At 41.6% G+C, this 24,190-nt stretch overlaps 1 protein-coding gene across 5 annotated transcripts in view; it reads right to left on the bottom strand.

The window, feature by feature from the left end:
* The window catches only part of TRPC7 (transient receptor potential cation channel subfamily C member 7), a 143,587-nt gene extending 119,833 nt beyond the window's left edge, over positions 1-23,754 (bottom strand). For 2 of the 5 annotated variants that reach the window (XM_072728539.1, XM_072728540.1), the window contains exons 1-2: positions 23,324-23,583; positions 14,825-15,602 (exon numbers count right to left, since the gene is read on the bottom strand). In XM_072728539.1, the coding sequence (XP_072584640.1) occupies positions 14,825-15,602; positions 23,324-23,325 (780 nt within the window). In that variant the 5' untranslated portion in view covers positions 23,326-23,583. Of the gene's footprint in view, positions 1-14,773; positions 15,603-23,323 lie in introns of all 5 variants that reach the window. The other 3 variants (XM_072728538.1, XM_072728543.1, XM_072728542.1) reach the window with 3 other exon arrangements.
* Positions 23,755-24,190: the final 436 nt, after the last annotated feature.

Raw genomic sequence — 24,190 nt, 5'->3', positions numbered from 1 at the left:
GAAACACAAATGAACAAGAAACAAAGTTTGTTTGTTGTTGTTTAATTTTACTAAAAAAATTCAAAGTAAAAGAGTACTTAGGGACCATTTCTCACCTGTAAATCCCACAATTAAGAAGTGTGAAAATACTCCCTCTGGGCGAGGGAATGTGGAAAAGACACCCTCATAGCCTGTTGGTGACATTTATAATTTTGGACTGCTCTCTGGGAAGGTATTTGTCAGTCTGTAGCACAATTTAAAAAACCTTTTTTTAAAAGATTTTATTTATTCATGAGAGACATAGAGAGAGGCAGAGACACAGAAAGAGGGAGAAGCAGGCTCCATGCAGGGAGCCTGACGTGAGGCTTGATCCCAGAACTCTGGGATCATACCCTGAGCCAAAGGTAGATGCTCAACCACTGAGCCACCCAGGTATCCCTTGTAGCACAATTTTAAATGTCTGTGTTTTCTTGGACCTAGCAATTCCTTTTTTTAAAGATTATTTTATTTATTGACTTGACAGAGAGAGAGAGAGAGCACAAGCAGGGAGAGGGGGAAGCAGACTCCCCACTGAGCAGAGAGCCTGATGCAAGGGTTCCATCCCAGGACCCCGAGATCAGGATCAGAGCTGAAGGCACACAATGGACTGAGCCACCCAGGCGCCCCCCAGCAATTCCATTTTAAGGAGTGCTGCTTGCAGGTATCCATACAGAAGTGCACAAAGCTGTAAGGATGTTCAGTGTAGCATTGTTTATTAAAAGCTTGAAGTAACCTAAAGGTCCATACATAAGAGAACGTTACACATATTACTGTGCATCTATTCTGTGGAGCACTTCTGTAGCTCTTGGGGAGAAAGGGGTGGACTTGGAGTTGCTGATATGGAGACTTCTCTGCGGATTTTATTATTAAGTGAAAAAAGCAAGTTGGGGACTGAATGTGGAGTTGGGCTTAATACATTTAAGGCAAAAAGCAAATGAATACGTCTATATTTACATATACATATAAACATATGCCTATGTATGTACAGAAGATTTATACCCAGTTGTAAAAGAAATTTTTATAAGGCTGAGTCTGGGAGTCGAGATTGGGGCAAGGGAGAGAGTTAAGGAAAGGGAGACTTACTTCCTATTGTATACGGTTGGGTGCTATCTGAAAAAAAAATTTAAAGATGTACTTATTTATTTTAGAGAGAGAGAGCATGCATGTGAGCAGGGGGAGGGACAAAAGCAGGGGGAGAGAGTCCCAAGCAGCCTCCCCACTGAGCAGGGTGCCTGATATGGTATTCAATTCCAGGACCCTATGATCATGACCTGAGCCTAAACCAAGAGTGGAAAACTCAATTGGTTGAGCCACTCAAGTGCCTCTGAATTATTTTTTATATCATACATCCCTTTGATAAAAATTTGAGAAGAAAATGGGTGATTTCTTTATTTTTATCTTAGTCCTGCATGCCACTCACTCTAAAGGGAATCTCAAAGAGAAATCAAACTCTTTTGACTGTTCCAGGCCAAGCTACTACATCTGACAAGGAACTTTTTCTTCCTTTTTTTTGTTTCAAATTTTAATTTAAATTTTAGGTAGTTAACATATAGTATAGTATTGGTTTCAGGAGTAGAATTTAGTGATTCATCATTTACAGAGAACCCCCAGTGCTCATCATAGCACGTGCCTTCTGACTAGGAACTTTTCAACCAGTTTGGGATACAGCAGCGAGGCAGGATGGTGTAACCATGGTTTGGTTCTGATCCTCATTGTGGCTTAATTCAGTGGAAATAGATTAAACCTACCTAGGGCATGTTGCTGAATCCATTTGGAAAATAAATCTGAGATCTTTGTCCTCTTATCATTGATTTTTAACATAAGCTCCTTCTTGTGATCCTTAGCAAATGACAGAAACTGGGCCTCACCTTCCTTTCCTGATAGCCCTGCAGGCTATTCACTCACATTCTGGAGGCTCCCCCCACTTCTGCTCCACCAGTTAGTCCTTTAACCCTAATGTGCAACTTCCAGGGGCCTGCTAAATGTCTTTTTTGAATAGCTTCAACAAAAAATGGTGAAAGCTCCACTGGCAGCTGGCTATGAAGCTGTCTGGGTCCTTACTGCCTGGTTCACCCACTGTCTAGGCTGGGCTGGTTGGCGGATGGATGTGAGCTCACAAACCTCCTCACCAAGCCAATCCTACAGGACCATCTGCAGAGTATCAAGGATTTCAGTGATTTGTCTTCTGATACTGCTCGGGGCTGCCAACTTATGGGTGTTCATAAGAAGGAGTCTCTCAAAAAATAAGAATTCCCCCTTCTCCCTTGTAAATGGATTGTCACCAGCCCCTGGGAACAGTGGGTTCTCTTTTGAAGAGAGTGACTGAAGGTGACACTGTGTAAATCAAGTCTGGGCACAGACATTACCAAGAAGCCAGTGAAGAATAGCAGAATATACCACCCCAAAATGACTACAGGACTTCAGAACATGCTACCCCAAAATATGCCCTTTTGATATATTATTTTGAGCTTTAGGTACTTGAAAAACAGCAGATGAAGGGAGAAGGTTTCTCTGTATGCCCCTCTATGCCTGACAATAGATCCTCCAAAAGGAACTTGATTGCCTTAGATCCTCTCCGTGGGAGCCTTATCTGCTGGAAAGATGGACTCATCACAGGAGAAGAGGCCCCCACACCCAGACAAACTCTGTCACAAACTATCATACCTCCTGTCTCTTCTAAGAACACATTCATCTTTCCGAAAAATCATTTACTCTCCTCTGAGACGTGTACTTCCTCCTACCCTTTTCCTGTCAGGATGATGTTTAATTCTGCATTCTAAGCTTCCTCTGAGAGTTACTTATTTTTCCCTGGGCGTTTCCCTTGTATACATGAGATTTACATGCTTCTAAACTTTTGTTTTCCCCTAGTTAATCTGTCTTTTATTACAAGCTTCTCAGCTATGAAGTCAGAAGAGTGGGGGGGAAATTATTCTTCCTCCCCTACAAAGGTCTGTCTCCTTGGCCAGGGCTGGAGCACCTTCCTCAGTCCCTGGGGCACAGCCTCACCTTGTACTGGGCCACAGGATTTGTTCTGTGGTAGGGACTCAATGAGCTGACAGAGATTGAGTTTTATCAATCAGAATGTCATAAAGATTATTTTAAGTGAAAGAAATCTGAACAAACAGCAGTTAAACTTCTTTTACTTCTTTTAAAATGTTTTAGCAGCATGTTCCCAAAATATAGCTGCCATAAATCATGTGGCCACTGGGCATAGGGGGAGGGTAGCTACTAGAAAGGAGACTGTCTGCTTGCACCCAGTTGAGAACAAACACCACAAACTCTCATGCTTTCTATTTTTCTCCGAAAGCTCATGTGTTTCCTGAAAGTCTTCTTTTTCCTTAGAAACCCTTTTCTCCCCTCCTTTTCCTTACTAAATTGGTATATAAATCCCTATCTTAACTGTTCAGGGAGCCACTTCTTTCCTGCACTTCTATATGCGTATGAATAAATTTTCTCCTAGTAGTCTGTCTTTTGTTAGTTAATTCACAGGCCCCAACCAGTATAACCTAAGACAGTAGAGGAAAAGTTTTATTCCTAACACAGGACACTAAAAATTTCTGGGAAAAGTTATTTATAAAGTGTTGACATTACATGGGGCAATGCCAAAGTTACAATATTCAGTAAGAAAACCAGGATTTCAAATTATTTTTACACTCTTGTCCGCATTGCACAAAACAAAGCTATGCAGAGAAAAACATCATATGAGTGGCTCTCATATCAGGTAATGAGTTACAAAACAAAGTCTCAGGTATGAAACTGGAGGAATCGGTAGAGGAATGGGTAGATAGGATGCTGGGATGGGACAGAGGTCCAGAAACAGAAACACATGTGTTTGGGAATTGGCGTGTGATTGAGGTGGCATCATGGGGGCGGCGGGGTGGAGGGGGAAGGTAAGTCGGATTCCAGAGTAGATCATGATGGGAAACTAGCTCACCATGTGGAGAAAGGCAAAAATGTGATGGAAACTCCCTCTACACGTAAAAGCAAACACCAGTTGTACTCAAGACCTACATGTGAATGGTGGATCCATAAAGGTAATAGAAGAAAAAAGAGATGTAATGTCCAAGAATGTCCTTGTGATCTTGGGCGGGGAAGGGAGTTTTAATAAGACTACATCCACAAATCATCAAAAATAAGTGTTTCTCTTCAAAACAGGGTGCCATAGACAAATGTAACAGATGGGTGACAGCCTGGAAAAGATTTCTGCAGTGTCTGATATTGACAAGTGGTTAGTATTTAGAACAGACAAGGAGCTCCTGAAAGAAAATTTAAAAATATTCCAAACAGAAATCCTGTTAAAAAGTGAGTGAAGGAGTAACAGGAAGAGGTAGTTCAGGGAAGGGAGAAACCCACGTGGTTGCACAACATAGGAAGAGAGGCTGAGCTTATCATTAGTAATTAGAGAAATGCTAACTAAAGTAACTCTCTTTCTCCTACTGGCAGACGTGAGAAAGCAGGATGATATCTGGAGGTGGCAGTATGTGGCACAGCACAGCTCCCGGGGACAAGCCTTCTAGGGGGCAGGCAGCTGGGCTGCATGAACTTAACTGTGGGCATTTCTTCCCAGGCCTGTAATACCAGTGCTCAAGAGGGGCTGCAAACAGGTACAGGGACATGTTTTGTGGCAGCCTTTGTGGTGACAAAAAGAACCGTGTAGGTGCCCCCGCTCTGTTGGAGTGAGAGGGAAAAAGGTTGCAAGAGGCACAGAATGCAGTAGTGAGTAGCACACAGAAGCAATGAGTGAGGCTTCCATGGAGTGACATGGAGACAGCATAAAAAAACGTGGTGTCCAGTCTTTCACTGGATGAAAGGTCATAATCTTGTACCACAGCCTTTTTTATGTAACTTAGGCTCAGTAGTATATTTTTCCATAGTCCCCATTGGAATGTAAGCTCCAAGAGGGCAGAGATGATAGGGTTTTGATAGTGTCGAAGTGTCCCCAACCTCTAGAACTTTGCACGTGGTAGTTGCAAAGGAGGTAGTTCTTGAACGAATACAACATATATACCTCTCTATATTCATAATTAATATAAATATATGAAATACATTATATATAAATACATTAAATATGCTGAAGTGGGGGCTTTTTGTGGAGTAAGGGAGCATGGGAATGAGGATAAAGTATGAGGGGAAACAAAAATATTATGATAATGTTTGATTATCTGAGTCATAGTTTTATTCACATTTTTTTACCTGGCTATAGGAGGAGCACTTGAAGAAAACATACCAAAATATGAATTGCTCTTAGATGGTAGGAATTAAGGCTGACCTTTTTGTTCCCACTACTTTTCTGTATTTTCAAAAGATTCTATAATTGGTGTGTTTTATTTTCGTTATTCCCAAACCCAAGCTTTAAAAATGTATTTGAAAGGGGTAGTGCCTCAATACTGAGTTTTCCCCGTTGCTTCTGTTAGCAACCTCCCACTCCCCACAAACCCCATACACACACACACTTCCAGAATTGCAGTGTCACTGTCTCAGCTTATGCTTGGGTAAGTACAATCTCTTCTGTTCCTTCCAGACTAACCCCCTAGTTTTAGGGCTATGCTTGGCTTCCTATAATAACTGACATCTGGCTTTCTGTCTGGCCCTGCTCTGAGGGTTTATCTAGATTCCTGGTCTCAGTCTTCCCCAGTTCATCTCAACCTGGTCCTCTACCTCACCATATTGAGATGAATGGTGTCTTCTCCAAATCAGCATCCTTCCTGGGACTTCAGAATGGCGCCTTATTTGGAAATAGGGTGTTGCAGGTGTGATTAGTTAAGATGAGGCCATGTTGGAGTAAAAAGGAACCTTAAGCCAAAATGACTGGTGTTTAGAAGAATGTCCTCATAAGAATAGGGTAAGGGACAAAAACACCCAGAAGATCACTATATGATAACAGAGACAGAGATTCGAGTGATGGGTCAACAAGCCAAGGATCTCCAAGGAAACCTCAAAGAAGTAAGGAAGGATCTTACCCTAGAGCCTTCAGAGAAAGCAGAGCCCTGCTAACATCTTGATTTTGGATTTCTGGCCTCCAGCACTGTGAGACAATGAGTTCTGTGTTTTAAGTCATCACATTTGTGGTACTTTGTTACGGCAGTGCCAAGGCTAATATATCCCCCATACTTACCTGGGTGCTCACCAGGGAGGACTTTCAGTGCCCAGAAAAGCTTTGCCTGCCCCTTGTATCATCCTCCTCTGATATTCTCAACATCCCAAACCTTGGAGGAAGAAGAGGGAGAGGTCTACTTTATGCCTTTATTTATGCTAAAACTAGCTCCAGTTGAAAAAAAATATATGAGATAAGATGTAGTCCTTTTCCTGTAATGACATGTTTGTTTACTTGGTAGCTGCAGCCCACAGTGAATGATAGCCTCAGAATCTGGAAGATGCACGGGAGAGTTCCTCCCCCCCCCGGAGTTCTTTCTGTTCTAGGGATATCACTTCTGAACTCACTTTCTGGGACCTCTGCACTGGGCCCAACCTTTCTCTCCCTCTAGATGCCAGTGTGGAGAATTTGGAGTCCTCTGGACTCTCCTGCTGTGCTGCTGCTCCACAGAGCTTCCACCGTGAAGGAGAAGATAAGGAGTGGGCCCTTTCCTTCTCCTCCTCTAAGGGAAGCCCTGAGAGGGCCCAGGGGGCAGAAGAAGCAGGGTCCCTGCAGCTCACAGACCAGCAGACTGTACTGGAAACAGCCAGAAGCCTGTCACCTTTCCTGACTGTGTTGTTCTCCAACTGTGCTGAGCCACCTGTAGGCTTAGATGTGCTGCTGCATCTGCACTCAGATGCCACTCACCCCCTTCCTAGGAGGACTCCGTCTTCCTACAGCTGTTGTCCAGCTCCTTCAAGTCTCGTATCCTGCAGGCCACTTTCTGCCTCAGGTGCAGGGGATATTTCCAAACTGCTCACACCAGTCCCTCACTCATCTGCTGAGACCTTCCTATGGCTCTTCATTTACCTGAATATGAAGTCCAACTTCTCACTTGGTAAGGCCAAGGCTGAGGTGGTGCTTCAGTGCCTTCATCATCTACTACCTCTCCCTGTTACTCCGTCTCATGTAGAGCTGCTTACAGTTCTCTCACAGGTCTCTCTCTCCCTTATCTGTGCTGGATATTTCATGTGCAGTCTTTATGCCTAGCACAGTCTTTCCCATTCCCTGCTAGCTGTTTATCTCTCCCATACTCTCAGGTTTCATTTAAACATTATCTTCTTAGAGAAACCTTTTTTTCCCCTAAAGATTTTATTTATTAGAGAGAGAGAGAGAGAGAGAGAGAGAGCACATGAGCGCAAGCATGGGCGAGGGAAGGGCAGATGGAGAGGGAGAAGCGGACTTCCCGCTGAACAGAGATCCTGGTGTGGGTTTCCATCACGGGACCCTGATCATGACCTGAGCTGAAGGTGGAAGCTTAACCAACTGAGCCACCCAGGCACCTCTTCTGAGAGAAATCTTTAAACACACATGCATACACATACACATACACTCACAGGGTCAGCTGTCCCACTAAGTCAGCTTTTAAAACTGCCCTTTTACTGTTTAGCACTCAGCACGATTTGTAAAGCCATATTTATTTGTGCGATTATATGAATAATGTCCCTTCCCCTGGACTGTCAGGTCCTGAGGGTAGGAATCTTGTTTATCTTGTTCATCATTTCATCCCAGCATCCAGTCTAGGGCCCTGCTCATGCTAGAGGCTTAATGAATATTTGCTGCAGGGATGCCAGATTTTCAGATAGCTCTGTAACTAGGGTCTACCCAGTTGTGATATTCTCTGTGTCTACAGACCATCCCGCCCTCCTGACATATATTTTCCACATTTAATCTATGAATTTGCTGCTAGTAAAATACGTGCCTGCATGTTGACAGGTGTGCAGCATACTTGATTAATGATATCCTATGATGATTAATTTATGTAGCATTGTAACTTTTTCAGAGAAAATGCCTTCATTTCCATCATTTCCATTTGAGGTAATTTGTGCTGCTACTCATCTACTAATATTCTCTAGAACTGCCTCCAATTTCTTCATATCTCTGATACTTCACGCTGATAGTTGCACTTGTAGAGGAAATGATTTTTCCCCCATTTTTTTGTGAATAGTGATGAATCTTTTCCATGGAGATATTTTTCAAAAAATAATCTCTGTCTGAATTTGTCAGGAGCTCTGCCTGCCCAGTTCCTTTCTCCTTCTCTGCTCCTCTGTCTTTGCTGCCCATGCCATTTCTTTTAACAGGAATATTTTATTAGCACTCCAGACTTAGGCACTCTTGGTGGTCTGCGTTTGTCCCACTGGAACTATTCCATTGGCCTGTTTTTAACCATGGAGCTCACACATACAGCCTATAGTTTTTCTAGTTCTACAAAGATCTATGGAGGTGGGGGTAAGGGGTAGGGAAGCTTAGCAGCAATCAGGAAGACCCTCTGAGTAGAGGAGGTGCTGAAACTTAAGTTGCATTCATTGGAGGGAAAGTTGTGTTGAAAATCCAGTGGGCTCATCCCCACTGAGCTCTCCGGGGGAAAATTATGTACTTATTCCAGGTCAAGTTCTCTGCAAAGAGTTTTATATTCTTCATCTAATCAGGGTGCTGGTGAGGATTAAATTAGATGAAGAATATAAAATTAGATGCAGATTATAATTGTCACCAGCATCCTGGGAGGACATTGTCCTTAATTCACTCACCAACTCATTTATTTCTTCACTGAGCTAATATGTACTGAGGGCCTGATACATGCCAGGACTTCCCAGAGGTTCAGTGGGATGAGGCATCTTAACAAGTGGGTGAATTGTATTGTCATTTACAGAGATTAGGGGAAGAGCCAGTGTTTGGGTGGAGAAAACAGGCATTCTATTTTGGACATGTTACAATTCTAATACCTTGGTTTTCCAAATAAGAAAACTAACTTCCAGTAGATGGCCAAGATTATACGGTTGTCAGGATATGGCACTGGGATTGGAAGCTAGGTCAGTCTGATTGCAGAGCCAAGCCTTTGGCTCTCCATTCCACAACCTTGAGGAAATGAAGCATGGTTGCACTGGGTGCTCACCAGATCCTGCCCTCTGCCCTTGTCCTGGTCCAGTAAATGGCCTCCTTTGGCCCACCTGACTTCCTGTTACCCAACATACACTGCCTCCCTATATTTTAGAAGCTCATACTCTTGGCATAAACCCTAGAAAAAGATAATCACATAATTTTAGGCATTAGTTATGACCCAATGAAAAATTGTCATTAAAGGATACGTTAATTAGCTCACTTCCTATGATAAGTCATTAATGAATGCCCTGGTGAAAGTGCTTCTCCAGCTGCTTAGGTAAGAAAATAGAAAAAGAGCTAGCATGTGCAGAAGTCACATCTGTCCCTTCTCCTGAGATAAGCCAGTCCCTGGATCTTGCTCTCAAGCATGGGAGTCGATGATTCAGGCCCTGGTGTGGACCTGTTGACTGGCATTTGTGCTCTGACCACACCATACCTGCACATGCTCAGGTGAGGGGCCTCCCAAGATAGCTCATCACCTGACCTCTGTGATCTCTCTCTTTTCTGCTTACATTCTGTATCATCAGATGCTCAAGTAGAGGGCTTGGGTCACACAGTCGGATCTCTGAAGGTACTGGGGATTGATATATAGATGAGTGCTCTGAGGAGTTTTCTCCCAGGTTCTCTTAAAAAACCCCAACAACTTGCTTTTAAGACTTGCAGCCTTCACAGCTTAAAAAAATATTTTCCTGATGGAGAGGGAAACAATTTTCAAGTCATTTCCTGTGTGTTAAATAGGCATGTGTTTATACTACCAGCTAGGCTCAAACTTCAAGGAAATGTATTTTCGCAGGGTATTGATCTATAAAGTTTAAAAATCCTAAAAATATTCAAAGCATGAGGAACAGGTGCAAAACACAGATTCCACTGGATGTTGGGGACAACATGCTTATTCAGCCTTCTAATACTGCTTCAGGCCCAAGGTGGGCCTTTACTCAGGCTTTCCTAGTTCCCTGGCCCCATATGGCCTGAGTTCCTATGCACTTCGAGCTTTCCCTACCACAATACAGAGATACTCTTCCTCCTTCTCCCTCCTCTTTCCTCTTCCATTTTGATAAGTTTGCAAGCAGATTACAAACTGTCATCTCAACATCTTTACCTTCCACAATGGGATCTCACTAGAGATCATAGCAGGTGGCAAATTGGTCTGATTTATCATTATTTGCATTTTTAATTTGTGGTATTTTAGGCCCAGAGAGTTTTTTTTTTTATGGATCTTAAAATGGCAACACAAACATTGATACATAATTCATTATCTATTTTTTTCATGATACCTGTGGTTAACCCATTGACAAACAGTAGAGTCATCAACACTTTAAGCAGGATGGAGCTACAGCTTTAGCTTTCTTACCCCCTACTCTTATCCTCTCTGGTTATTAGAATAAATTATATAATCAGCAGCTTCCATGCTGGTGTTATGTCAATGCGAAAAGCCTTCTTAGTTGTAGCTTTGTTATTATTCTGAATGACCAAGTCTTAAGTAACTAAGGTAAAGTGTTTGTTGGGCTTCCACAGTTCCCTGATTTGGGAACATGGAGTCTTTAAATTTAAGCAAAAGGTGAGAGCACAAGAGGGATACCTCCAGTCCCTGCCCTGTTTTCTCTTTTCTTCCAAATCCCTAAACCTCACTCCACAATTTTCTGTTGTTCTTTGCTTCCCCACCCCTTCCTGCTCCCACCAGGCATTGCTGCAGGCAGAACTTCAAGTTGGAAGAAAGATTAACACCTGTAATCCTTTTGAAATAAGAGCTCTGGAGATAAGCAACACTCATAGACAGGATGCCCTGGAGTTTAGGAAGCTACCAGCAAAATAAAAGGGATCCTCAGCACTTTTTTCAGAAGGATGATCAGTGAAGAAAAGCAGACTAATTCAAGAGAAATGTAGAGACCTTATTGTGTATTTTTTAAATTATTTTTTCGTGCTATTTTAGGTTCCTCTAATATATAGAGAGAACCTCCATCAGGATGAAACACCTCTGGATAGCCCATCCTATGCTGATCTCCCCTTTCCCTGTTTCCTCCTCTAGATAACTCAGTTAACCAAAATGTCACTTGGGGTGGTGCCCTCCAGGAGTTTAATGGCCACTGGCACCATACAGTGCAGCATATGATTGGTCTTCTGTTATTTACTGTGTGTTGGTTTGATCCCGTTAGTTACCTTGTAACTTTCTGTAGAGCTTTCCCATCTCACCGTGTCTATCAAATAGCTCTGTCAGATTCATACATGTAGGAAGAGTTTAAATCATACGTAAAAGTAATCACTTGCTTCATCAGTTGAAATGATTATACTTTCAGGATTTCCTTCATTCCCTTCATCAAGGATTTATGGAATGCTTCCTAGATGACTGAGCACCAGTCAAAGCATTAAGAAGGTCTCACTGACCACACTGAGTTTTCATCTTTTTAGACCCAAAAAGATGAGAGAGGCATAAGAAAATCTTTGTAGAGATGCATAATTTCCAAACCCAAAATACTGACTTGCTAGCAGGCATCTGACTTCAGCCATGATTTACTGGAGATTTGGACATTGGCTGTACATCTTGCTAATGACTAAACTCTATTCTAGTGATAAATTACAATGACTCAAGAACAGTAGACTGGGCCACTGAATATAAGTTTCCCTGCGTGAGCTTTTCTAGTCGAGAGCAGCCGTTCCCAGAGTGAGTGTCTTAGAGGATCTGGAGGATGAGATATGAAACCTTCTGTCAGGACCAGATATCTTTTTTATATAGCTGACATTGTTGGGTCATCCACGTACATGTGGCTACAGTCAGCTGTGCATAGTCTCTTTAAAGCAGGACAAACTCCTAAACAGTGCATTTTAGAATACACACTTGCTCTTTTTCTTTTATTACAAATTGACTTGTCTTTTGCTAAGCTGCTCTCTTCTCTGAGAAGATTTATGTCAGGAATGCACATACAAGGATAGTTGAATAAGTAATAAAGTTCGAAAGGAACACTTGTGTTAATTTATAACGCGCCATTTGTCGACAATGTGAAAGACATTATTTCAAACAAAGGTAACTCGAGGGATGTTAATAGCCAGCAAATGTATTTATGCTAGATCTTATTCTGAGTAAGTCGTTGCATTATAGAACCCGTCTGTCATCATGTTAGTAGTGTTCTTAATTGTCTCTAATTTTCATAATTTACTTTTTAAATCAAAATATCATGGTTTCCACAGACTTCCAGTTTTATACATACTAAAGCACGCCAGACTTTTGGTTTTAGTGAAGGAAACAAATGGCTCAGATATAATTCCAAATGTTAGTCTAGCATCGTTTTATTTAGTAAGGCTGGCCTGCTCCCAGATTCCAGATAAGTAGAGAATTGTGCAATTATCCAGAAAACCTAATCCTCAACTTTTTTTTTCTGGAATCATTTTTTTTTCTTGGCCAGAAAGATCTAAAATTAATTGTATTAGCCATTTCTTTTACATGGCCTGTGAAGATTCATTGTGAAGCTGAGGGAAGAAGCAAAATTCCACCAATCTTCCTTGGAATGTCATTGACCTTATTGCTGGTAGATGGGGTTTACTGTACAAAACAAGAAAAAAAATGGGCAATAGCTACATTCCTTGGGAGTCTCTTTAGGTCATCTCCTCATCTGCATCCACTAACTTTTTGTTAGATGAGGCTATGAACAATGCAGGATTAGGGAGGTTGTTCCATTTCAGTAAATGGGTCCAAGATAGGGGGAACAGATGGAGTAAAATTAGTTAATTACAGGATTCTTCATCTAGTCACAGTTTGCAGTGCCTTGCAGCCTTTTGTGAGCCTGGCTCTTCTGTCTGTGGCTGCGGGCCATTCATTCCTTCAGAGAGGCTTTGGTGGCCTCATGCATGCAGACCTAAATTATCCTCCTTTTTAGTCCCAGTGCCTCACACCAAATCCTCAGATTCAGCTAATCTACCAATGAAGTAAATTTCCCAAACTCTAGCTTTGTGGTCTCTTAATCACAGTTTTCTTTCTTTCTTTTCTTTTTTTTTTTTTAAGATTTTATTTATTTATTCATGAGAGACACTGGGAGGCAGACACATAAGCAGAGGGAGAAGCAGGCTCCCCATGGGGAGCCCGATGTGGGACTTGATCCCAGACCCCAGGATCACAACTTGAGCTGAAGGCAGGTGCTTAACCACTGAGCCACCCAGGTGTCCCGCACCCCCAATCACAAATTTCATTGGCTCTTCATGTCCTATAGGAGAGCAGCCAAAGTGTTCAGCCTGACAGACACAGGGCTCAGCCCTCTGAGGAGTGTCCCCGACTCATCTCTGCAGCATTGCTCCTGCATGCCCCTACAGGAACCCTTTATTCTAGTCACATGCAGCATCTCAGCAGTCCCCTGCCTGCTCTGGGCCATTGTGGACCTCACCTTCACTTGCCTTCTCCAAATACACACCTCTCCCCACCAATCCAGTTCCTCCTGCTCAGTGAGGCCCAGCCCCATTCTGTTTCCTTCCCTGAGATCTCCTGGAACACTATAGTCCAGGGGACCTCCATTGCTATGAATTGGTACCCATTCTTGGCCACATAATTGTGTCCCTTGCAGGGGCAATTCTTGCAGTGACATCTTTTTGGACAATGAACTTTTCTCTGGCAGTTAACACCTTTTCCCAGCTCCATTATCTGCCTTGCATGTGACACCTTTTTGCATGCTCCAAAGCATCATAGGCTCTGATTGAATAACAGGATGAGAAATGATGAGCCTGGTTGTAGTTTCTACTCTTCCAGTCACACCTTCCTTCATCATTCAGATAAAGATACATGAACTCTGAGAAGCCCAATGCATGAACAGTTTCCCAGAATGACTAAAAAGCTGGCTCTGGGCTCTGCGTGCCTAGATTAGAACAGTGGTTTCGCTCCTTACTAACTATGTGATATGTCTCTACCTTTGTGCCCTCATCTAAGATGAGGATAATAATGGTACTCTTAGTAATGGTTGTTGAGGGGATTAAACAACATCATATATGTAAGGCAGTTAGTGCTTGGCATACAGTAAGTGCCCACTAAATGTTCTCTCAATTATTATTAAATACTATAAAAAAATGAGGTTCCAGCCTTCTCTTTAAAGAGGAGTGTCAGTTGACAGTCAAAGCATGGGATCACTCCCACTGTTAATAGTGGACTTTAGAGATGGGTCTCCATTCCCTGGGCTAGCCTGGTCATCTAGGTGTTTGCAGGGGACTGAATTATAGGGTTTTGCTCTGACCCCATCTACTGAGGCAAGAAGCTCAACCACACAGAAAGAGTTTTATTTTCATTTTCAGGTACCTTTCCCTCAGCCCCTTCACAGAACAATAGTAATAGCTTGCTAAATTGAGAAAGGCTTCAGGCAGGCCTTTCTAGCATCAGATGTGAGACCAAATCTAGGATGACACAGTACAGGCTGGGATGGTGGTCTGGACGAGACAAATCAAAGTCGTTTAACTGAGACAATCAGGAAATCCCAGACCTGGTCTAGGAAACATCCACAGGTCTCCTAGATAGTCCTCAGCCCTCTGGGGCAGAGCTCAGTGAGATATTTACACCCGAACCACTCTGTGCTGCTTGTCTTTTACTGTACAGATTTGGGCATAAGTCACTTCTTCAAATATTTCAAATATTCCACCTAATGGACTGCTTCTCCTTCAGGCCTACATCTGACAAGGTTGAGGAAATCCCCTTCCTCCCTGTGGGATGGTCAGACCCCGAGGCCCTCACCCTGGGTTAGACAGGAAGACAACCCGTTTGACTACTGGACACACCTGGAAGAGCTCTGTGGGCAATGTCTGCAGAGTGGTGATTGGGAGAGTTACCTTGAATTCAGTCTCAATGTTGGCTAGCCTGGCCAATTCGTTGCTTAGCTCCAGCGCGGTGAGGACAGGGTCTTCACTGGACAGAGACAAGTAGGCAGCGCTCGCCAGTCCCTTGTAGGCGTTCATGCGGGAACGCGAGTGGCTGAAGGAGTCCCTCCGCTGCTTCTCCGTGCACTCGTTGCACTTGCAGAAGTAGTCGTGCGGCCGCTCAATGCGTGCGCCCTTGAGCAGGAGGATGTGCACGATCTCATACTCCTGGCAGTGCGCCGCCAGGATGATGGGCGTGATGTCGTGGGAGAAGCGTGTGCCGTCCTCGTCGTAGGCGTAGAAGTCGTCGTCGCGCAGCTCCTGCTCCAGCGGGCTGAGCGTCAGGCGCTGGCCCTGCGCGAAGGCCGGGTGGTTGAGAATGGCCTCCACGATGCGCACGTAGCCCTTGCTGATGGCCAGCAGCAGCGCGTCCCCCACCCGCGCCAGGTTCTCCTTCTTGAGCAGCAGCTCTGTGACCTCCAGGTGCTCGTTACCCACGGCCAGCTGCAGCGCGTTCTGCCCCATATAGTCCACGCAGTTGAAGTTGAGGGTCTTGGACTCCTCCAACATTTTCCTGACCACAGGGATGTTGCCATACTCAGCTGAGTCCAGGAAGCGCTCCTCTTCCGGCGTCAGGCTGGTGCCCTTCTCATTGAACATGTAGGCAGGGCCACGGATGGCCTGGCGGCGGCCCTTCTCCCTCAGGGTCGTGTGCCGGCGCTGCATGTTTTTGAAGGTGTTGCTCCCCAACCTGTGGGGGTACAAGGCAGAGATGCTCGGTTACTCTCCCAGGGGCCTGTGAGGTGCCCAGCGGCAGAGCAAGCACAAATTGTTGAGAGGAGAAAGAATCTCATGATTGGGATCTTAATGTGAAACTATGAAATTTTATTAGAAATCGTTTTTCTCTCCCTGAGATGCAGACAGGTTGGCTAACCTGAATTATTCGTATTCATATAGAAGAATACTGATTCAGTTATCCAGCATCCAGGATTAAGTGAGGTGACATATACTAGAAAATAATGTTGATTTTATTCTGTACTCTCCTGCCTCTTGGCATGCCCAGTTCCCCCAGGGCTCTGCTATGGACATGGCCACCATAGATACTGCTGCATTTGCTTCGGGTGCATCCCTCACTGTGACAAAACTGCTGCAACATGCAAGCATGGCCACATGCCTCTGCTTTCACAGTCAGTGCTGTACTTGGCACTTTCCTTCGTGGGGACTGTGCTTGCTTTCTGGTGCCTGCACAGCCTAAGCATGTACAAAAGGGCAAGATGTGGCAGGGAGCAGGCCTAGACACATTGCCACTTACTAATGGTCACTGAAGTGGCTCCTCTGAGGAAATTTGGTTGTAGCTTCTTAGCTCAAACCTGGATTTTTGTATGGATGGAAGAACAGGTTATTTAATTTAATTAATTAATTAATTAATTAATTTATTTATTGGAGTTCAATTTGCCAACATATAGCATAACACCCAGTGCTCATCCCATCAAGTGCCCCCTCAGTGCCTGTCACCCAGTCACCCCCACCCCCGCCCACCTCCCTTTCCACCACTCCTTGTTTGTTTCCCAGAGTTAGGAGTCTCTCATAGAACAGGTCATTTTAGATGCTGGGTTTATTTCTCACTTGCTCTTTGCTATTGTGGCAGAGTGTGGAGGTTAATACTGATGCTACTGGTAATAATGGTTAAACATTTATTAAGCACCTATTATATGCCAGGAACTATACTGAGAAATTAATAATTTCACATATATTGCTTGTGTAAATCTTGTATTGATCCTATTCCAGGTGATAATGCTGACACAAGTAGGATTGAGAAATGGGCTTTGCAGTCAGAGAACTTAGAGTATGAGTCTTGCCTTCACTTTTGGCCAACCTGGTAGCTTTGGGCAAGTTACCTAGACTAGTTTGCCAGGGTTTTTAAAAGGTAAGACTAGAGAAAATAAAAGCTTTTGTGTCATTTGAGCCTGAATCAGACACCCTATCTTCAGCTGGTAGTGAAACTTTGAATGGATCCCTGGTCCAGGATGCTTTAACTGTAACATAGTCTGGACCACACGTTTTCTAACTTTCTACAAACTTGAACATCTGATTCTCCAGTTAGCCCTACCCAAATTTTTTTCTTTTTTTTTCTCTAGTTCGCCCCTCCTCACATTATTCAAATAATATTAGAATAGCATACATTTCAATAAGACAGTACGTGTTTGGGACACCTGGGTGGCTCAGTGGTTTAGCGTCTCTCTTTGGCCCAGGGTGTGATCCTGGAGTCCCGGGATCGAGTCCCACATCGGGCTCCCTGCATGGAGCCTGCTTCTCCCTCTGCCTGTGTCTCTGCCTCTCTCTCTCTGTGTCTCTCATAAATGGATAAAAAATATTAAAAAAAAAAGACAGTACATGTTCTGAAGAGTAAGTGCGATTTATTTTGAACTGTTTTCCATGTTTCCAATAGTCTTTTTGTTACTGGTCATATCCATGCATTAAGAATAATCAGTATTTCACTTAAGCCATTTATAAAAAAAAAATAAAAGTAATCACAGAGGAAGTCCTTTAAATTAAATCTAGTGTTTTGAGATTTAAAAAAAAAGTCAATCTTGTGATTTTTAAGATTTTGGGCTCCATTTGGTTTTCTGCTTGTTTTACCTTTTGACCTGCTCAAACCCTTTTGGTTTTAGCTCTATTAGGGGGCCCTATCTGGCATAAGGCAAAGACTTGGAGGTCAGAGCTTATGCTCTAATCTTGCCTGGGTCTGAGTAACACAGTTTTTGGAAGAATCTGCTAAACTATTCAATGGAGTAGCTTCTTCATCTGCAGAAATTTAAAAGAATAATTATGGGTAACCCTGTCAAAAGGTAACTGTGGGTGATAAATCCTAATAGCTCCTCTGCGCTCCTTTAGAAAGAGATCTGAACTGCCATCCACTTTTTAAAAGAGCATTTTGATAAAAGATTGCTGGGGAAAAGGTTCTCAGGATTCAAGTTCATGAGCTCCTCTGAGCCCATTTCTCTCAATAATGCCATCATTCCAGGGAGAGAGGCTGCTTATTGATGCCAAAGCTGACTCTAGATTGGGAGTCCAGTAGAAACCTTTTATAGGAGAGAGGTACTTACAAATAGGGTACAGGTATTTATCATTATAGGTTTTTCAGCAGAAGAGGAAGAGGTTGAGTTGAAATCTAAGCAGTCACCTCATTTGTATCATCAAAGAACCTTGTTTCAGAGAATGTTATGAAGTTAGTTTCAAGGTCTGTCATCTGGGTACATACACTCAGGTGGGAATTGAGCCCATAGAAGACTAATAGTCTTTCTGATGGAATTACTTAATCTGTCATATGATGAGGCTTATACTCCTCTCAGGAGCACCTCTCTGGTTTTAGCCATTACATCTCAACCTGAGAAAAGGTACTTTCCACTCAGGAGTATCTGAGTGGTGTGTCAGATGAGAGAGACAGCAGCCGTCCTAGGAGCCAGGGCTTGAGCTTGATTCCATGTCACTTTTCCATTAGAGGACTGCTCAAGAGGGAGAATAGGTCAGATTCCAAGGTCAAGGGTGTACACTAATACACAGCAACAAGCCATGGAGAGATTAATTCAAAGGAAATATAATAACTACTGAACCAAGTCAGAGCAGAAAAACATTTCACAAGGAACATGTAAGTACCCAATCTAAATTCAGAGTCCATATGAATATCATAGGCACTGCAGCTTAAAAACTTAAAGGGTGTTAAGACATTTATAATTTCCCTCATTAGACAAACAAACATAAAAGCAAGGTGTTAGCATTCTCATTTTTTAAGTGAAGCAGAAAGACTAAACGTTAGGGTGAATAATTTTTGCACAAGAGTAGAGTGTCATGTAAATTTTGTGTTTCTTTAATAATTATGTTATATCAAGGAAAAAATATATGTGCGTGCCTAGTATTTATCAGATGTCAAATGTCCTCCCCATTTGACATGAATTATTCTGAATGACCTTGAAAGCAGACACACAGATATACTAAGACATAAACAAGCCTCTCTCCTAGCATTTAAAATCTCAGCTTTGAGATACATTCAGATGCTCATAGAACTGTCAGTTCTGCTATTTTCCTAAGAGAGTTGGCCTTGATGAAACCTATGGGCCCTCGAGTCATGCATGCATTACAAGGATATACTGGGTCATCCTATGCTATGAAGTTGCTTCCAGTGTAAGGGGTTTTACAGCAGACCCTGGAGCCACGTGAATTTGTTCAGATATTGATGGGGGCCTCTTTACCTCACTTGGGGCTGCTTGTTAGCTCTACCTCTTACTCTGATAGCCCTCTAATCATGCTTTTTAAACACTTATTTTATTTTTTCAGCTTTATTAAGGTTTGATTGCCAAAATTATAAAATATTTAAAGTATGTATTGTGGTGATTTCATGTAAGTATGTATCATGGAAGGAATCCCATCATTTAGTTAATTAATACATTATCACCTCACATATATATATTTGGTGAGAACATTATGTTCTTTCTTAGAGCACCACAGTGTTATCAACCATTATAGTCACTATGTTGTACACTAGAACTTCATCTTATAGCTGAAAGTTTGTACTCTTTTACCAGCCTTTTCCTGTTTGCTCAATTTCAGCAGTTTTATACCTGTGAGTATATTTAGCCTTACCATTTAATCTTGACATTATCGATAGTCAGGCTTTAGCCATACATTTCACATGGGTTGGAAAGAATCCACAAAAGATGATATGTCAAAAAGATAAAGTCATTTGGCTCACAATAGCTGGTGGCCAAAACTCACACTCATGAATCAGCTGTGTTGCTTTGCTGGAGTATGGGGATACTGTCACAGTTTCAGGACCAATAATGAGCAAAATGATTCTCCTTAAAATCAATTAGCATTTGATTGCCCTTACTCTAATATTTTTCTTCAAAATGAACTTTGAATGCAAATGCCTTTTTATTTGCATGTATTATTGAGATAATGAGTGATCAAACATCTCAATTAAGGTACTGTGTTTTTCATCTTTCATAAATGCATACATTGACATTTGATGTCATTGAGAAGAAGTGTTTCAGTGGAAACAAAACCATATTTGAGAGGAGAACTGATTATTAAACTCCCTCTTGATCCCTTGGTTGCTATTTTTATCAAACTGCTTTTACAGATGCATCAGCCAGTCTAAAGACAGCCAGATGTCAGTGATCCATGAAAAGTATAAATTCTGCACCCTAAATCCAGCTGCAAATAAGCACGACCACTAAGCATTTTAGAGACAGGGGTTGTGATTAGTTACTGATGAAGAAAAGGACACTTAATCAGAATGTCTTTTGGAGATATTTGTTGTCTTTCTGTAAAATTGCCACATGCACCATAGGTCTCTGTGGAAATCACCCAAGCCTGAAACTAATTCAGTCTGTAACATTCCACAACTGAACATAGAACCAAACAAAATCCAGGAGTTAGACCAGTTACTGAGGACAACCCAGCTGTGGTCTGCACATTCTCTCCCAGTGTACATAGTCTGAATTTTAGTCCATAGCAACAATGATAAAATATTCAAGTGATGTGGAATCTTCTTCTAAATTTCAGTTCTCTTACCAAAGTAAGGGAATAGTAAAATCCATCCTCCATGCACCTCAGCCACAGTGAAGATGCAATAATATGTATCAAATGGATACTGTGAAGCCTTATACAAATGTCCATGACAGTAATGATCACAACCTTACATTATCAGTACACTTACGTAAATATAGTTATAGTAAATAACTGTAAATTGGCTTACATTTTACTCTACGGTGATATAGTCAGATTAGCTGTTTTTTTTTAATGGCTGTATAATGGTGATAGTTAACATATATTACACATTTGCCATGTGCCAGATATTCTGTTAAGTGCTTTATATGAATTATTATTTTAATTCACACAAATCGTGTGATAAGCCTTTTTCCTCAGTGACTAATCATAATGATTAACATTTATTACACATTAACTGCGTTGCAGGGACTATGCTGCGTACTTTACACGTATTATCATTTTAAATTCTCATAAACTACTACATGATACAGGTGCTATTGTCATTCCCATTTAACAGATGGTGAAATGGGGCTCAGATAAATTAACCACTTTTGTTAAGGCTACATAAACTTGTGAGTGATAGATCCACTATTAGGACTCTGATCTGTTTGGTTTCAAAGCCACTGCTTTGGGCTGGTATGCCACTGCCATCCCTCTTCCTCCTCCATTTTTCTGAATTTCTTAAGATGGTAAATTTTTTCATTAGAGTGCAAGATCCTTGAGGGCAGGGGAATTACTTGTTTATAAGGCATATGTACCTGGTGCCCAGTATCCCTGATGCCTGGCATATGGTGCATGGTCAAATAATGTAATCAATTCTTAAATACTTGAATTTGGGTTGGTCATTAAAGAAGACCAATAAAATAGATGTGTTAATGTTTACTGTGTCTTCCTTCTTACAGATATAGGAGTCATATGATCCTGTAATTATTATTTCCTCTTTGTTCTAACAACTTTTAAAATAAGGTATGAGTTCCAAAGCCAAATTAGTTTCCAGCTCCACTATAAGTAAGTAATGGTCTACAAGTTGCTAGATGAGACCATTAATATCAGAGGGTATATTAAGTCCTTGAATGACTGGGGCATTCCCACTTGTTCAAGATACTTCTGAAAAATTATATGTATTTTCAGAGGCATCCACATGCATTTTAAATAAAAGGAAAGATATCCACGTAGTTACCCCATGAATCTACATGAGTTGATATACCCTACCATTCAGGTCCTATAGGAATAGCAAAATAATCCTTCTGCTACTCATTATAACATGTTATATTGAGATATACTTTCCAGACAATTCTGCTAATGTGTTACATTTTTTCCATTGCATCTTGAATTAAAAATATTATCTAGATTCCCGAATGCTAATAAACAATTTTATCAGCAACTTAATTTTCAATGAATCATCATCATTTAGAGGTTATTCTCTGTATTTTCAGGCTACCTTATTTATTAGCCATTCACATATAACTAATGCTTTGTGTATGCTTCTTTTATTTCTTTCTTTTTAAATCCTTATTTGTCTGTTTGAAACTGAGGAATTATGAAACTGGATGTCTGTATCTCTGTGTATATCTCCAGATAGAACTGAAACAGTAAGTTCTTACAGTTACATGTTTTTCCTCCAAAGATTTGTCTTGGTATAAAATATATATGTGTAACCTCTTAACTGTTACAGTAACCTTTGTGACAGAAGAGCCTGAAATGATCATCTACTCCTAAGAAAGTAAGAAAGGCCCTAAAATCATGAAATGAGAATGGTGAAAAAGGTAACATGCTGAATATTTATCTAGGAAATGTTCATTGCCTTTCCTGGCAGCTCTCATCCAGGATACTGCATGTGTCTGAAATTAGCCTCAGAGAGGCTTCACATAGTTCTCATTTTTTTCTGGGTTAATTACTGCCTGAAGGAGTTAGCTAATCTATATGCCCCTAAGCTTAGGAGCAAGTGTTTTGGAAATAAATTTTTATGAAATTATAATTGTGGCATAGAACCTTGGTAAGTTGTTAAATAATTAAACCAATGCCACTGTTTAAAAGATCTTAGAGAGTGAGTTTGTATCATATTCATAATGAATATTCTGGATTTAATGTGTATTCATTCATAAATCTGATGTGTGTCCAGTGGTTCAGAAACAGGACCCACCAGTAGATGGCATTCTGAGGCAAAAATTCACTGAGTGCCAGTAGACAGGGTCAATCATTATTGCCTCTTACAAATCTACCCTTGATTTCATTAAGCCTTTAAATTACAATTAATGACAATAGCATCCTGGTTAACTCTATTCAATCACACTTAAGTGAATTTACAACTTCACATGTAAAGGAGATTCTCTGTTACAGAGTTTCAAAGCTTGTGTTAAAGCCCTGCCCAGATTACATCTCTTTTAAGAGCATATTTGTTATGTTGAAATGGACATCTAAAGGACATATTTTCCACAAATAAAAGGAAAAAAAGTAACAGCTTCTTTATTCCCACCTGTAGTTCTTTAATGGTGGCTACTTATTAGAAGATAGCCGTCTTCCTTTTCCTATTCCCATATTTATGTTAAGATAAATACAGTTACAAAAAAATGTTAAATTAAAAAGCTGTCAGTACTGAAGTAAGAGGAGAACAGACAACACAGATACTCTCTTCCAGGAAGAAAAAAAAAATACTGCACTTTAGCACGACAAGACTGGGTTACCACTATGAATTGTCTATTTTAAATGGATTTTTAAACTTAGACTTCCAAGGAAAAGTAAAAAAAAAAATTCCTCTACCAACCCAATCAATAAGAAAGATTTCAGATCCAGATTTACATCTAAAAATCCAAGCTACACAGGAAAGAGAGGGCTAATAAATAAAAGTTTAATGCCGTATTTCAGCAAGAAAACAACCTCTGTTGGAATATTTGATATGAAAGAATCATCATAGTTGCTTACATTGAGGGAGAAATTAGCAGGCTGGTCCCTCCTCTCTAGATGACCGGAATCCGGTGTTGGGTCGCGGGAATGTGGCTCCCCATGGGTGGTAGCGGAGGGGATGCCGCTCTCCGTGGTGCTGAAGTGTAGAGCTGGTCCAGTGAGTGGAGTTGCGAAGATGGGAAAGCGCGCCTCGCTGTCCTTTGTGCTGCAATGGTAACAACTCTCCTTCCGCGAGGCAGAGTCGCCTTACCGTTCTTTTCCTAATCTGGGGGAAATTTCCCAGGGAACATGACGAGGAAAGAATCGTATGTGAGACAGGCATGTGGTGTGGTGATGGGTTGGTATAATTCCCACCCCTTCTCCCAGACAGTTAGCTTTAAAAGGGAGGTATCAACTCTGCCTTCCTACCGTGGATCCTCACGATTTCTACCTGCCCCCTCTCAAATCCCAGAACAGTGCATAACACACACACACACACACACACGTACACACACACACCTCAATTATGTAAGACATCAGGTTCTGGTTTCTGAGGCAGAATATTCATCTGTTTAAATAAAAAATGAGGAATGAGTTGGTTTCCTACCTGTTGTCTTTATGGGTGTTTACACAGGGAGGGAAGCTGAAAAGAAAACTAAAACCAGGAGAACCTGAAGAATGACAGAAGTAGTTTGTTTGTTTGTTTTAATAAGCTTTAAGGTCACACCCCACTGTGTCTTCTGTGAGTCATGCATCTGCTAACTTTACCCTTTTGTTTCATGACCTTTTAACATTGTCTAGGATCAGGAAGTGGCCCCTGGTATAGATCAAGTCTGATGTTAATGATGGGACTTTAAAAGGATTAGCTTTCATTTGTGACTTTCCATTTTTTGAAAGGAAATTCCT

The sequence above is a fragment of the Vulpes vulpes genome, chromosome 12 (genome assembly GCF_048418805.1).
Source record: "Vulpes vulpes isolate BD-2025 chromosome 12, VulVul3, whole genome shotgun sequence".
Taxonomy (NCBI): Eukaryota; Metazoa; Chordata; class Mammalia; order Carnivora; family Canidae; genus Vulpes; species Vulpes vulpes.
Note: the sequence above shows the minus strand (reverse complement) of the source record. Positions and strands in the feature narration are given on the sequence as shown.